Genomic DNA, 14,714 nt, shown 5'->3' with positions numbered 1-14,714 from the left:
GCCCATATTCCCAGTTTGTCTCATAGGATTTATAAAGTGCAACATCCTCTGCCCCCCCAACCATCAGAGATTAATGGTAAGGAAGAGGTTGAGGATACTGGAAACTTGCATTGATTTTATTATTTCCACCTTTCAACTTTTTTATTTTTTAGACGCTGTACCTTAACAAAGTGTGTAAGGCAGCCAGGGCTCTTCACAACATGACATCAAAACTAAATTTCTTGTACAATCTGAGTAATCGTTCAACTTAATTATTGTGTTTATTTTCAGCAGCAGTTGTAAAACACCATCAAAAAGAGCCTTTACAAAATGAATTAATCATAGGCTGTATTGTATGTTGCCAAATATTTGTTCAAATTTTGATTATCGACCTACCCTGGTTTGATAGCTTCTGCTTCTATTTTGTAATGAGGGCTCCTTTTAATGTGTGAAAAGAGAACAATGACAAACTGGGTTAACTCTTCCTGATGCTCCTTTTTTCACCTCTCCTCAGTCTCCTGTATCATTTGGTGTCTCATCTGTCTGTCGCACTGCTCATCTCCTCTGCTCTCTCATCTTGCTCTGTTCTCCTCTCCTCCCTCCGGTCCTGGTCATAAAACGAATCAACATACGTCAACCAACACCCCAGTGACCCAGTTGTGCACTAGTGTGCCTTGGAATCTAACTTAGTTATGATGATTTACATAGAAAAGCTAAAATCATATGTAAAGGTGCGACTTGAGATCAAAACGTTTGAGAACCACTGAACCAGAGAAGCTAAAGATCCCTCCTCTTATTCTCATGTCCTGACTCGTCTGCTGCTGCAGGAGATAACTCTTCCTCTTCCTCCTCTGGCCTCACCTGCTCTTCATTGCATTCATCTTTCCTTATCTTTTTGATGAACCTCTTTTCCAATTTTCCTTAATATTGTTTAAAAATAGCATAAAACTTTGACGTCACCATTACTAATGTTCTTCTCATCTTGTTTTCATCTTCAGCACCTCCTTTTATAGCAGCACATATCAACCTTTTGTGATGGGTCTTGTTTTATTGCATTCAATGGTCTTATTAATCATTCATCTTTGTCCTGTATTTTAATCGCCAAATAGAGGAGTTATGTTGGAAATATGAAATATTATCTTGGGTTTTCTCCTACAAACACATGATCAAGTTCTTTGTAAAATGATCATTTGATGATCCTGTTCTCTTCAATCTTACAGTTTGTTGTTTTTGGAATGGATAAAATAGTGGGCCATTCTTATTGATGTCAGTCTTACTGTGTGCCATTTTCACAATGAGAGAATCATTACCTACCTCTGTAGTATCGTATGACAGATCTGAGCTGAGGAGAATAGGTTGATATAGATGTTGTAACACACTGACAGTTTGGACGTCAGCTTATCAGAACCTCATGTAAAAATGTCCTTAAGTTTCCTCCATGATGACATAATAACCCCACAAACATTGTGTATTAGTGTGATAAATTGTAATACACAAAAAATACAGATTGAACTGTTGAATAGCTGCTGAAGAAATGTTGACTTTACTGAAATAGAAACAATATCATGATGAGAAGTGACAGTTCTGTAGTACAACCTTTAGAATGCTACACAGACAGATAGAAAGAATAGAAAGAATTTTGGACAAGTGATTTTTAATCTGAGCTGTGATATGACTGACAAGCAGTATTTCAGTACAAAACACCATTTAATTTACACCTAACTGTTTCTTGTTATAATCCACATTCTGTGTGTGCTGGTGGATGTTTACGTGTATTTGTCTGTAATGCAATATAAATGATTTCTTTACTAGTGTTTGTGTGCCACTGTCTTCCTCCACTTCTTCCCTCTTCCTGTTTCCTCTTCCTGTTTCCTCTTCCCTGTATCCCCTCGACAACAAGTCCGCCCTCTGTCTCTCTCCCCCCTTTTCTCCTCCCTCTTAATTCTTTCCCTCTCCCTCTCCCTCTACTCAACGTCCCCTCCTTCGTCCTCGTCATCAGCACATGCTGCGATGTCCTTCTCAGGTAAGAGGCCATATTGATTGAGAAACCCCTCCACGTCCGTTGCAAAGAACTCCTCGCTGAAGTGTTTGGTAACAGCCAGGAAATTACCCAGCAACTCACCTGCCTTGTACAGGAGCAGGGCAGGGAGAACCTGAAAGGATATCAACAGGAATCAGGATTTAGCCGAATGCAGGCTGACCATTTAGCAGTGACACTGATTTGAACCAATACTCAGCATCTTGGATCAATACTGTGATCCATTTTTTCCCCTTCTTTTTAAAGAATATACTCTTTCAATAATTGTGAATAGTATTTTTGCTATGACAGCCTTCAAGTTCAAGAGTCCAACTTAAAATTGAGCTGCATGTTATAGTAAAAGTACTTTCAGTTTCAACTTGGACATTCAGTTAATTTTGTTAATTGCCCTTTTTCGAAGTTTTCTTCTTCTTTCAGTATATTTTACAATTTTACAAATTGTTTCATTGTTTCAGTATCGAATATCTTAACTTTTGATTGAGTTCATGAATGCATTGATTGACAAAATGATGGAATTATTATAGCTTATCAAAGGGTTACAGGCCAGACATTGACAATACATTGATAAAGTCACTGTAAAAATAGGTTTGAAGGCCTGATGAGAGTAATATTTATTTTGTAGGCATATGTGTTGTGTAGTTATTCATATCAAGGCCTGTATGTTTTCCTACACTTGACATCTATTGCACTTCTGTCCGTCCTGGAAGAGAGATCCCTCACATGTGGCTCACTCTGAGGTTTCTACATATTTTTACCCCGTTAAAAGAGTTTTTAGTAGTTTTTCCTTACTCTTGTTGAGGGTTAAGGACAGAGGATGTCTCACCATATTAAAGCCCTATGAGAGAAATTGTGATTTGTGAATATGGGCTATATACAAATAAAATTTGATTGATTGATTGATTTTCTTATGTTGTCGTTTCTTTGAATGTGTTACATCAATTAAACATTTATAAATATTTATCAATGCAATTTGAGACTGAGTTAAAGACAATTTTATTTGTTTTGATTATTTAATGTTACCCTTTTTTACCTCACAGTTAATATCAGTAAATATCAATGTCTCCATGGGGCTTACTGTGATTCAATTTGTTATTAGTCTCAGATATAATAAATAATATAAGCTACCTTCTTCTTGTATAGGAAAATTGTCTGGCAGCAGTCATTGTCAGTTTACTATGGGGGAGAAACTCTTTGACTTGTTTGTATTTCCTTAAACCATCACAATAATCCTGAGACACAAAACTGTAAAATATGTATGTTGCCAAGTGATCTTTTCAGCGTGTAGGTTACTTGCTCTCATTTTCCATCAGTCGTTTTTGGAAACGGTACCAGACAGAAGGTGGAAAGGGAGGAGGATGCTGACTGGAATAGGCGCCTGTAATGGCAGGCTTCCATCTGCAGTCTACATCAGGAGACTCAAACTGGTAGAGTTTACTTACCTCAGAAGAGAAGCGCTCAGCAGCACCTGTGGCCACAGCATCAATACGACAGAATTTAATACTGGAGTACTCCAACGCCAGACAGTCCAGACACGAGTTCATCTGTTCACAGCCTAACAACGGAGATCATGAGCAGACAGCATTGTAGTGAACAATCTCATAATAATAATGATAATAATAATAACTTTATTTATTAAGCACTTTTCAAAATAAAGTTCAAACTGCAACACAACAGGAAAAATTCAAATTCAAATTACGAAAGAATTACGTAAAGAATCATTGTTATGATAAGGACAGATAAAAGGCCAATTATAGCCCAGCCAAGTAAATTCAGGAAAGTGTATTCCCAAAAATGAATGTTTTTAGCCGGGACTTAAAAGAAGACACTGTCTCAGTCTGAAGTATTTCCTCAGCCAATTCACTCCAGAGCCTTGGGGCCCTGACGGCATAAACACAGTTCCCGCCTGACAGCAGACCCTAACCAATAAATAAAGTCTATCCTAAAATAAAACAGGGAGCCACTGTTAAAAGTCTGTAGTTAAACATTGTAGTTGCAATAGTTAATGATATCAGATCAACACGATTAAAATAAACTAACCTTTGACACCATGCTGGTAGACATGAACTACCACCAGGGTCTGCCGATGTTCCTGCTCTATGACCTCCAGGAAGGCTTCCCCACTCTCAAGCTCGTGCACTTCTTCAAACCTCGGGCCGAAGCTCAAGCGCTCGTGCATTTCCTGCATACAATTCTTCCTGTAGCGTTTCAGGCAGCGCTCGTCCTCATCCTGGATCATCTCGTACTCCTGAACGCTCATCTACACGTGAGGAAAAATATTACTGCTTCACCTTTTTGACATTTACATAAATTATAAACAAGGTAACTTTGGCTGTGAAACAATGGTCTGTCCTGTGATTTTGATTATTTTCCTCTGAACCTTTTTGTTTTTAGAACAACTGAGCCTATTGTATCCTTGTCATGAACATTATAGATATCTATACTTAGTAACTGTGAGTCTCTGTGATTGTTTGTATCCACCTTTCTGTTGCCTCTGTCCTTGTCCTCCTCTCTAGTGCTGGACATCTGTCTCAGCAGCTCTCTCTTGTTCTGAGGCACCGTCTGATCCACACTGTCCAACTTAAACCTCCGCCAGTCATTAATTACACCTTTAGGACCTGCAAGCACACAAAGAAACAAACACAAGCACCTTAATAGACATACTTAACATATAATGTACAGTATTAAAGGTAGTAAAAACCATCAAAAGCACATTGGTTAACATCTCAATTCAACTTTTCACACAGAATTAACGTTCACTGGCTTGAGTTAAAATGGTTATCTTGTGTACTGTCTTACCCAAAAGTCAGAAACACAAGTTAGGCTGATCTTCCATTTTAGAAATTGATGTTAACCTCAACTTTCTGATAGTTTGTCTCTGACCTGTGTGATTGCCAGGCAAGTCCTCTTCTTCCAGGGTGGGGCCAGACATCCTAGCAGCCTGCAACACACAAACAAATCACTTAACCAGGCACATATTCGCAGAAGTTGAGGTGATGCGGTAGCAGAGAGCCATATTTTAGCCTAAGCTGCAGTATGCTACTCAATGCCTCGTGAACGTTTATGACCTCAGTGCTGCTTCTTTAGCAAACTGTGTCTGACAGAGTTACGTATATGCTTAATCTCGTAACTGCCCAACATGCATCTGATTTTGTACAAGCTTCAATCTCACCTGCATGATACTCTTAGTTATATTTCACTGAATGCACAGGTCCATGCAGTCGTCACAGCCACTTACTATGAGTCAAACTGAAGATGATTGATCAGATTATGCAGAGATTAGCAGGAGTCTGAGACCCACCTGGGAGATCTCAGTATATGTGCAATTGTGCGACGTGACATTCATTTGAAAGCTTTGTCTGTAATTCTGTCTATCAAGTTTGATTTATTATTGTGATCCTGGAAATTTAATAATAACCTCTGGTGACGAAGATAAAATGGGGGGAGTTTGTTTTTAATTCAACAGACTATAGTCTTGAGTGTGATTCTACTGCAACTTGTCATATTTGGGTTTATTTCCACACATTACTTAACTTTTCTGTTTGTGAGAGATACTTAAATATGGGTTGAGGACTTTGCTTTATAATGTTGAATAAACCAACAGCATTTGAGAATTACACACTTGTCACCAGGAAGCCTTTGTGCTGATGCAGCTGAGCTGCACTTATCAACACTACGTCAGAGAGCTAATTACATTGTGTACCAGCTTAGTCGAAAGCAGGGCATTGTTCTTGCAACTGTGCGTGTTTGTGTGCGTGTGTGCAAAATAATTTTGCATGTGTGTGTGTGTGTGTGAGCAAATTTATACAGTCAATGACGGACTGCCAACAACCTTGGTGGAAAAACTTGGAGGTTTCAAAATTATTACTTTAGACTGGTAATGTTCACCGCAAATAACATTAGTGTCAGTGAAGAGACATCTCAAGTTTATATTGATCGGAAAACTCTTCTCCACCATTTGATGATATATGTGTGACACAAAATGACATTATGTACAGTTCAAAAATATTTTACAAGTATATCTGCAGCCTTTAGGACTATAGAAACAAACTAAAGCTTATATAGATCGAAAAACTACGAAATGTATAATAATATTGTAGGAAAGATGTCATCACTATGAAATCAGACAATTATGTCATAAAGCTTAGATATGCATTAACTATTGCAATCTGTGAGATTAGAGACGCAATCTTCATCTTATTTTGATGAACCAATTGTTATAATATAAATGACATCATACATGTCATCGTAACAATGTCAAAGTTTGCTTTGCCTGATCTGGATAAAGAACAAGCACAATATAAACAACAGCTCTCTAATGCTTTATACTTTATCATGTAACAGGCCTTGAGATCATGTAAGTTGTGATTTGGCACCATACAAATATATTTGAATTGAATTCAGCTGGAATCATTTGTTCAAATGCAGTTTAGATTTGAACCCTACAGTTCAATGGTTTTAAATACGGTATAACGTGAATTGAAAAGTAAAAGTATAGATAAGTAAGTACATGCACCACAAAATATATGCATTTTAGCAAATTATTTGATTTAAACAACAATCATGTATGCACATCTACTGTAAATAGGAAATCACTATTGGAAAAAATAGCTATAGAAAAGAAAGACGGTAAAGTAGAACTACAACAATAATTATACACAAAAAATATTTCAATACGAATTTCTCGAGAAAAATAGATCATGAATGCTTTAATAGTCACACATAAAATAAACTCAGTCTCTTACAGAAACCATATTGCGGCTCCAGACGACACATTAGGAGATGTGCTGTACATTTATCTGCATGGCACTTACCCACGACACACAGAGGTTGTTGCCTTTGTGTCCTGATTGAGGAGTGGAGGCTTTAAACTCAGCTGATTTCTTCCTTAAGTTTTTTGTTCAAGCTTCGTCTGTTGCCTCTATTTGTTATCTGCTATCAGTGGAGACATACACTGGGTTGTGTGTCCACATATGAACTCAAGATTAGACAAGGGAGGGGAGAGAGATGAGGGGTAAGCTTTATCCTCACTGTCATCGTCGTCATCACTGATACTTAATATGATTAGTTATAATGCCAAGCTCTGTGCTATGGAATGATGACGGCAGGGTTTGAGTTACAGAACCCATTTTCAAATATACGAATATAAGTAATGGCAATGCTAAAACAAGCATTGCAGTTTAATTAAATTTCATATTAATATTTTCATTGTCAGACACAGATTGAAAAACATTTAACAATTTTTACGAAATTCATAGTTTGTCATAAGTGGTAGAATTTGTTTTATCCATGGTCTTTTCCAGCGAACATACTTTCATTACAAAATAGATCCTGGAGATGTCACTGTTTAACTGAAGGAGCCGTCCTGAACAAAGTAGTCCTTAGTTATTAAATAACCCCATGAACACAACCCTTCAATTAACACACTAACCATACTATTAATGATTCATATATTACGAATCATTAATCATAATTAATTAATATTTAAATCATATGCTTTGATAATGCTTTGTCTTCCAAATGACTCTAATTCCACATGAATATGTTGGCTAATGAATCTGTTGCTATACTGGAGGAAAATAAATGTGTTACTCTATTACATTTCTCCTCTATTGAATTTTCGATTTTCCACAATTGATCTTAGTAACTTAACTTTTTAATAAAATAATTATTAAAACATAGAATTAAAATGATATAATAATGGAAATAATAACAACATTAGAGATGACTTCCAAAAAAAGTACTTTACTTGAAGTACCAACGTCTTTATTTTAGTGTGGAGAGAAGATCAGCCAAAAAAGATGTACTAATGGATTGTGCATAGAAAAAGAATTGTCCCTCCAAATCTATTTTGATGGAAATTGCAAAATAATTGCAGAAATACAAGGTATTGCTAATAATAAGATATTTTTTCCACGATGGTCTCTACTACAAACAGTTTCCTGATTTCATGCCTTATTTGTTTACTGTGAACAATACATGCAGTGGGCGGGTCTGCGCTGACAGGATGGAGGGAGCATGAGAGGAGAGAGAGAGAGAGAGAGAGAGACGGTGGAGGAGAGGATGAGGACACACAAACCAAACAAGCCAAACTCAGGAACAGCATTTTATACCTCCGACTAAAGAAAGAGCTAATTTCAATCAGCCAATCAGATCGTGAGAAAGCTTCCAAAAAGGGTCAGAACTCGAACCTGGACCATGCCGGTAAGACGAGGCCACGTGGCTCCGCAGAACACCTTCTTGGATACCATCATCCGCAAGTTCGAGGAACAGAGTGAGTAACCTCAAGTAGTTTGACATCAAAATTACAAATGGAAAAAACAACAAACACCTGTTTGAGTAAGAAGAAAACTTTTTTTTATTTAAGTTAAGACCTACATAGCAAATAATGAAATTGATTTCATTATAGTTTGTCAGAGAATCCAGAAAGAAAAAAATTACAATAGAGCAACTTAATTTTTCAGTTATAGAAAATATATCTTGGCCGGCCACATTGAGTGTGGTTCTGCTACAGTTTTCATCCTCTTTTTTGTCTCCACAGTCAAGAATGTTGGCTTTTGTGGGAAGCATTGGGTTGTCTATTGTGTTGCATGGTCTGGACCTTATGTAAAGTGCCTTGTGGAAATTAAGTAATTTTCTGATTTGGCATCTATAAATTAAACAGAATTGACATTTAACAACTAATGAGATGAGGTAATGAAGTTATTTTCTACCAAGAAAGTAATAACTTTAACAATCATTCATAAGATGTGTCTTATAGACCTATATCTACCAAAAGTTTAATTAAATGATGACTGCAGTCTACAGGGCCTTGGACAAAAGACTTGACAGAAGAGGACTGATGATCTGCATTAAAAAGTATCTTTGAAGAGGCTTAGACTTTATAGATGTCATGATGAAGCTGGAGTTTCATTTCTGTCGACGCCATTAAGAGTTGACCATTGTGGTTCCACCCCATAGGTTGGCACAGAGTAGTCCAGGATGTCCAGGATCCAGTGATGTTGGATGTTTTTTTTTCAAGTGAATTCAAAGCCCTTAACATGTTGGGTGCCCTTTTACAGGGCTCCAAACTAGCTTTTCTCATTTGTAGCGCTGGTGCTCCTTACCAAAAATGTTAAGAGGACCAGCAATTCAACAGCCATCAAAACGGCCCCCGACATACTACCAGCCCCTCAAAAACTCCACATGTTTAATCTTCCCTGAGCAGAGTGAATGCATGCAAGGCTGCTGGTCCCACAATGCTGCACTGACATCAACCTTGCACTCATTACGTAGAAAACTTTAGATCTCATTATGGATCACCGGAGGACACCAGGTGGCAGACACATCCCAATTCACATAAATGGGACTTAGGTGAAGCATGTCTCCAGATTCAAATTCCTCTGTGCCACATCTCTGAGGATCTCTCTTGGTTCTTCAACACTTCCACAGTCACAGGAGGGCCTTTACTTTCTGAAGGAGGTAAAGGAAGCTCCTTTGGCTCCTCAGATCCTGAGAACTTGTACCGTTGCACTTTTGAAACCATCTTGACTAACTGCATCACGGTGTGGAATGGCAACTTATTTATTATGTCACACCTCAATACCTTCCTCAGGCCTCAGACCCCCTCACCTGTTTTGTACATGTTATTTACTCATTGACCCCCCTACCTGTTGTGGAAAGTCTGCTGGTCATGGTCAATGGTCAACTCATCAGTGAAGAAAGTGTTGAGGAGTCCTTTAATGTATTTTTGCTGAAATATTTATTGCAGCTTTGCCAAGGAGAAAATCTGATAGCATCAATACAACTGTGAATAATGTCCTCTTATATTCTAAAGTCTCAACTCCTGTGGTCACACTTTAAACCCCTACAGATCATTTAGTCTATTGGTCTGCTAGTTCCTAAACAAGTACATTTATTTTCTAGCTTACGCAGTCTCATATCTGTGGTGTCTATGGAGTGAAGCCTTAGACCTTGGCCATGCTCTCACACTTCCCAAAACACAACGGACAGCTGCACTACGTCTTGAGGAGAGGAGACAGTGTCTCAGAAAATTCCACAACACTACCTGCGTCAGCACATGTTATTATTTATTGTACTCTTATTCCTTATCTGCTGCCTGTGTATATACTCAAGGTTCTCATATACTCTATGCAGCATCTGTAAATAATTGACCTTGTAGTTTTATTATCTGTGTTTTGTCATGCTTATATATAATATATGACACACACTTTCACCTATAAATATTGCCTTAATCTACTATGTACTATCTGGTTAGATGTTAAACTGCATTTGGTTGTACTTGTACTATGTGCAATGACAATAAAGTTGAATCTAATATAAACTAATCCAATAAGTTTGGGAACACCACTGATATCCACATGCAAAGCAACACATTCATATTTTCTCCTTCTTAGCTGTTACCGATAAATGTTTTGGTAATGAATAGATAATTTAGTTTCATTCTAAAGGAAAAAATCACTAAGCGAAGTGCAAAATACTTCAGTTAAATAGAGCTTGTTAGTAAAATAGAAACAAAATAATACATTTGCTATATGGTCAGTTCATTAGTGTTACGACACAACTACAACAAAACAAGTTAACGAGGGGCTCCCTTTAAAACCCATCCCCCTGATAGCCACTGTGACTGCTTGGGCCTTGCTCTTTTACCCTGACTGAATCACAGCTGCACAGTGTCCTTAGTATTATAATCCATCCATTCATCCACTATCTACACTGCTTATCCTTTGAGGGTTGTATCAACTCCTCCAAGCTTTGGTCCCTCAAGACTGGTGCAGGGACCCTCAGACCCTCTGACAGCGGATTTATTCCTCCTTTTTGCTGAGAATCCTCTTTCACACACACCAGAGGACACGAGGAGGACAAGCATAATGTACCCAACATGTGGGAGGTTCATACTGGCTGGTTTGTACCTCGCTGTCTGAGAAGCTTGGCTTTTTGGTTAGCATCATCTCCCAAAAGCCCCTCCATATAATTTTCTAATGCCAGACTGGTGTCACAGTAATTTCTGGAAGGAGCAGAGGAGAAGATGACCCATTCATTAAATCTGTTTCTTGGTCTGTATTTATATAGCACTTTATTAAACTTGATGAGCACTCAATGCACTTTACTGTACAGTTTTTGCCATTCACACACACATTCATAGAGTGCATCTATGTGCAGCCCTTTCCCCATCACACATCCCCCATAGACTGTCAGCACAGCCATCAGAGGCTAGTTGGGCTTTAGTATCTTGCCTAAGGACGCATGCAGAATGGGGTAGATAGGGATCAAACTGCCAACCTTCTAGTTAGTGGACAATGCGCTATAGCCTCGTTGAATGCTGATTTAAAGAGTCAGTTACCCTGTTAACAGAACTGTTAATCACCTCAGCACCAAAGTCCATGAAGGGCTCTATCAACTCTGTCATGACTGACTGTAAACTGTAGAAAACGGTTCTTGGGTGTCATCATAGATTCCTTCATTAGAAATTGGCATACTATCTGTAATTGTCGGGCACAATTAAATGTTTGATTTCTGCCTTTGAATCCCTGCCTGTAGAGTCGTAATTCCTGTCATTGCCCAGGTTTTGCTTTATGCAGTTGTTGGTCTTTATGTCATGTTACCCGTTTAAACGTCTTAGTTTAAGTAAGTGTTTCCTGCACCTATTGGGCCACATCGAGCTGTACATTCTTAACATGACACTCCGTTCTTTACAATATCTCAGTCACATTACACATGACAGTGTTTCCTTATGGAAAGAGTTTTTGTCTTTTTCAATATAAATCCCCTGCTGAAGATTCCACATCTCAACTGTCCTCTTCTGAAGTTTTAATATAAGCAAAGGTTTGTCTGAATCCTTGTTCCTTTAGGAAAATGTATCAATGCTTAGTTGTAATTGTCACTAAAGGGCCAATCGATAGCAAGAATACTTAACACACTTTGCTCACTTCTCTTTCCTTTCCTCTTCCCCTACAGATAGGAAGTTTATCATCGCCAATGCACAGGTGGAGAACTGTGCGATTATATTCTGTAATGACGCCTTCTGTGGGATGTGTGGTTATACCCGGGCGGAGGTGATGCAGAAGTCCTGCACCTGCAGCTTCCTGTATGGACCTCACACCAGGAGACCAGCGATGGCCCAGATGGCTAAAGCTCTGCTGGGAGCAGAGGAGAGGAAGGTGGAGATTTCACTCTACACTAAAGAAGGTTTGATCTCTTCCACTCAGATATTCAAGCACTAAGTCATCATTTGTGATGAGAGCTGCAAAATTTTACTCACCACTGTATTTAAGTGGAGTAGAGCAGCCTTCCCGACAACATGAACTGTCATGACAATGGCACGACAACTGATTCTTCAGTTCTGGGTTCTGCAAACTGAGTCAAGTTTTATTGAACTTTGAACACAACAGCAATAAATCCTCCGCATTATTAAGCAGAGAGGTGGAGCAGCCGGGTGCAGCAGGCAAAGACAGGACGTGACATATTAATTCACCTGAGGAGATCACAAGATTTTCTTTACAACACACAGACTCCACTGTCGGCTCTTATCACCACAAACTCTCTTGACATCTTCATTGGTGTCCTCTATGTGTGTGTCATCGCTTTTTCACCAGGAAATATTTGTTTTCTTCTTCTTTTTTAATATTTGTGTATGTCGCGTGTTGGAGGCATCATACCCCCCCCCCCCCCCCCCCCCCCCCCCCCCCCCCACACACATACACACTCGCTCGCTCTGAATCCAGCGGGGGGGATCGTTCTTACATCAGAATCACCTGAGTTTCTACGGGCTTTATACCAGGGGGGCAGGCAGAGAAATGCTGCAGATAATCAGGGGGCTCTCACTTGGACTTTTGCATTCTCACCTGCACCTCCGCTGGATAAAATACTGCGGAGGAGCTGCGGAGTTCAGTGCATGTCTGAAAGCAGCATAACAATGATGCAGGAGGCTTTGTGACTGGGATTGTGTGTGGACATGAAAGTAGAGACTAATGACTTAGAGGAGGAAGGGATAAGAAATTAATCCTGTTCTAAGCAAATATTCAACATTAATAGCTTCTGATGATGCAAAAGGGAAAAACCCATGTACATACAGAAGTTTTCTGTGTTGTGGTGTAGTTTTCTGTGTTGTGCTGTAGTTTCTTAGTTCCCTCTGCGTATCTGCTAAAGTAGAATATTGTCTATAAATATTTAATCTGTCATTTAACCACCTCCCTTGCAAAAAAATTTCAACAATTCCTGGTCTTATTGTTTTAGCCTGAGGATGAAGAGGTCAGAGGGTAAATTTTTATAATATACTGACTCTAGGGCAGAATGATCTCGGGTTCAGGAGCGATTCAGGAAGCTGACACAGCACTTCTAACTGAAGCTGTCCACATAAACTGATCCCATACACCAGTAGAATCGTTGTATTAATTTCTGGTCAATACATGTTTCTGTGATGACCGGGTTTAGAAGCCACCACCTGACAGTTAGCTGGGGATTGTGATTAAGTGGCTCCTCATGGATGGGTAGCTCCAACTTAATTTGGCCAGTGTGTCGAACCCTGAAATATACATATATCACTGACATGTGGGCGGCTGTGTCTGAGGGGTAGAGCGGCGGTCCTCCAACCTGAAGGTCGCAGTTCGATCCCCAGTCTTCCCCATCTGCCTGCTTAAGTGTCCTTGGGCAAAATGCTGAACCCCGAATTGCCTCTCAGAGAACAACAAAGTGCTGCTAATAGATACACTGTATGAATGTGTGTTTGAATGGGTGAATGTAAAACTGTACTGTAAAGCGCTTTGAGTGGTGATCAAGACTAGAAAAGCGCTATATAAATACAAAACCAGGTTTCTTTGGTTGTGGTTTATTATCATTAGCATATAACAAACTACATCTAATTCTTTAAAGACAATCAAACATCCACACCCGGGGAAATTTAGAGTCTCTGGTCTTTGACTATGACATGCACAGAACATGCTAAATCCACACAGAAGTCCAAAGGTTCAAAGTACCAACCTTGTTGGTGTGAGGGGAAAGTTCTAACCACTGTTCTAATACCCACCCCATCTCAAGGATAATAAAGTGAGCACCATAACCCTTATTTCAACAAATATTTTAAATACATTTGTGAGTTAATAAATTAGTTTTCTTCTAGAATTTTGCATCATGGGTTAAGCATATATATTGATGTGCACAAATGGCAGTTTTAGCCATTTTAAAATATAACAAAGTGTGCTTAAACTGAAGTGGTCCTCATAAAACCAGTGAATTCTCTAATAATATGAGTAACAAAATTTGAGAGAGTCCTGAGTGCTAACCTTGGAAAAGGAAGAGAGGAGAAGGAAGAGAGGTATAATGTCAGGCATGAAGGGCGTAGAGGAGGCTGAGTGAGAACCAGAACGTGTGTGTGTTTGTGTGTGCGTATGTGCGCGCGTACGTTTGAACTGAATAATCTTTTGGCGCTTGCCATTAATCTTTAATCCGCAAGTTAATCATTTCATTTGGCTGATATGGTATTTATTCTCGAATGAAAACTATGATCCTATTTCTCTCATTGTCCCTAAAGACCAGCACTGACCTTCACTATGACCTCGACAAACACACACACACACACACACACACACACACACACACACACACACACACACACACACACACACACACACGCACACACAGATACACACACACCAATGAAACATTTCACTTGCAAAGAAATGAGATAACTCAAAGTTTTTAA

General features: G+C 39.0%; 2 protein-coding genes across 2 annotated transcripts in view; one reads left to right on the top strand and one right to left on the bottom strand.

The window, feature by feature from the left end:
• Positions 1–1,943: 1,943 nt before the first annotated feature.
• On the bottom strand, positions 1,944–4,946 carry pdca (phosducin a). Its single transcript, XM_053438665.1, has 5 exons — positions 4,898–4,946; positions 4,496–4,632; positions 4,055–4,274; positions 3,457–3,569; positions 1,944–2,132 (listed from the first exon to the last, which is right to left on the bottom strand). Exons 1-5 carry the CDS (start codon positions 4,944–4,946, stop codon positions 1,944–1,946), a joined length of 708 nt encoding a protein of 235 aa, XP_053294640.1.
• Positions 4,947–8,212: 3,266 nt separating this feature from the next.
• Positions 8,213–14,714, top strand: part of LOC128455249 (potassium voltage-gated channel subfamily H member 6-like) — a 52,057-nt gene continuing 45,555 nt past the window's right edge. Inside the window, 2 exon segments of the mRNA XM_053438933.1 lie at positions 8,213–8,288; positions 11,972–12,202. Coding sequence (XP_053294908.1) covers positions 8,213–8,288; positions 11,972–12,202 — 307 coding nt within the window.

This window comes from Pleuronectes platessa, chromosome 13 (genome assembly GCF_947347685.1).
Source record: "Pleuronectes platessa chromosome 13, fPlePla1.1, whole genome shotgun sequence".
Lineage (NCBI taxonomy): Eukaryota > Metazoa > Chordata > Actinopteri > Pleuronectiformes > Pleuronectidae > Pleuronectes > Pleuronectes platessa.
Note: the sequence above shows the minus strand (reverse complement) of the source record. Positions and strands in the feature narration are given on the sequence as shown.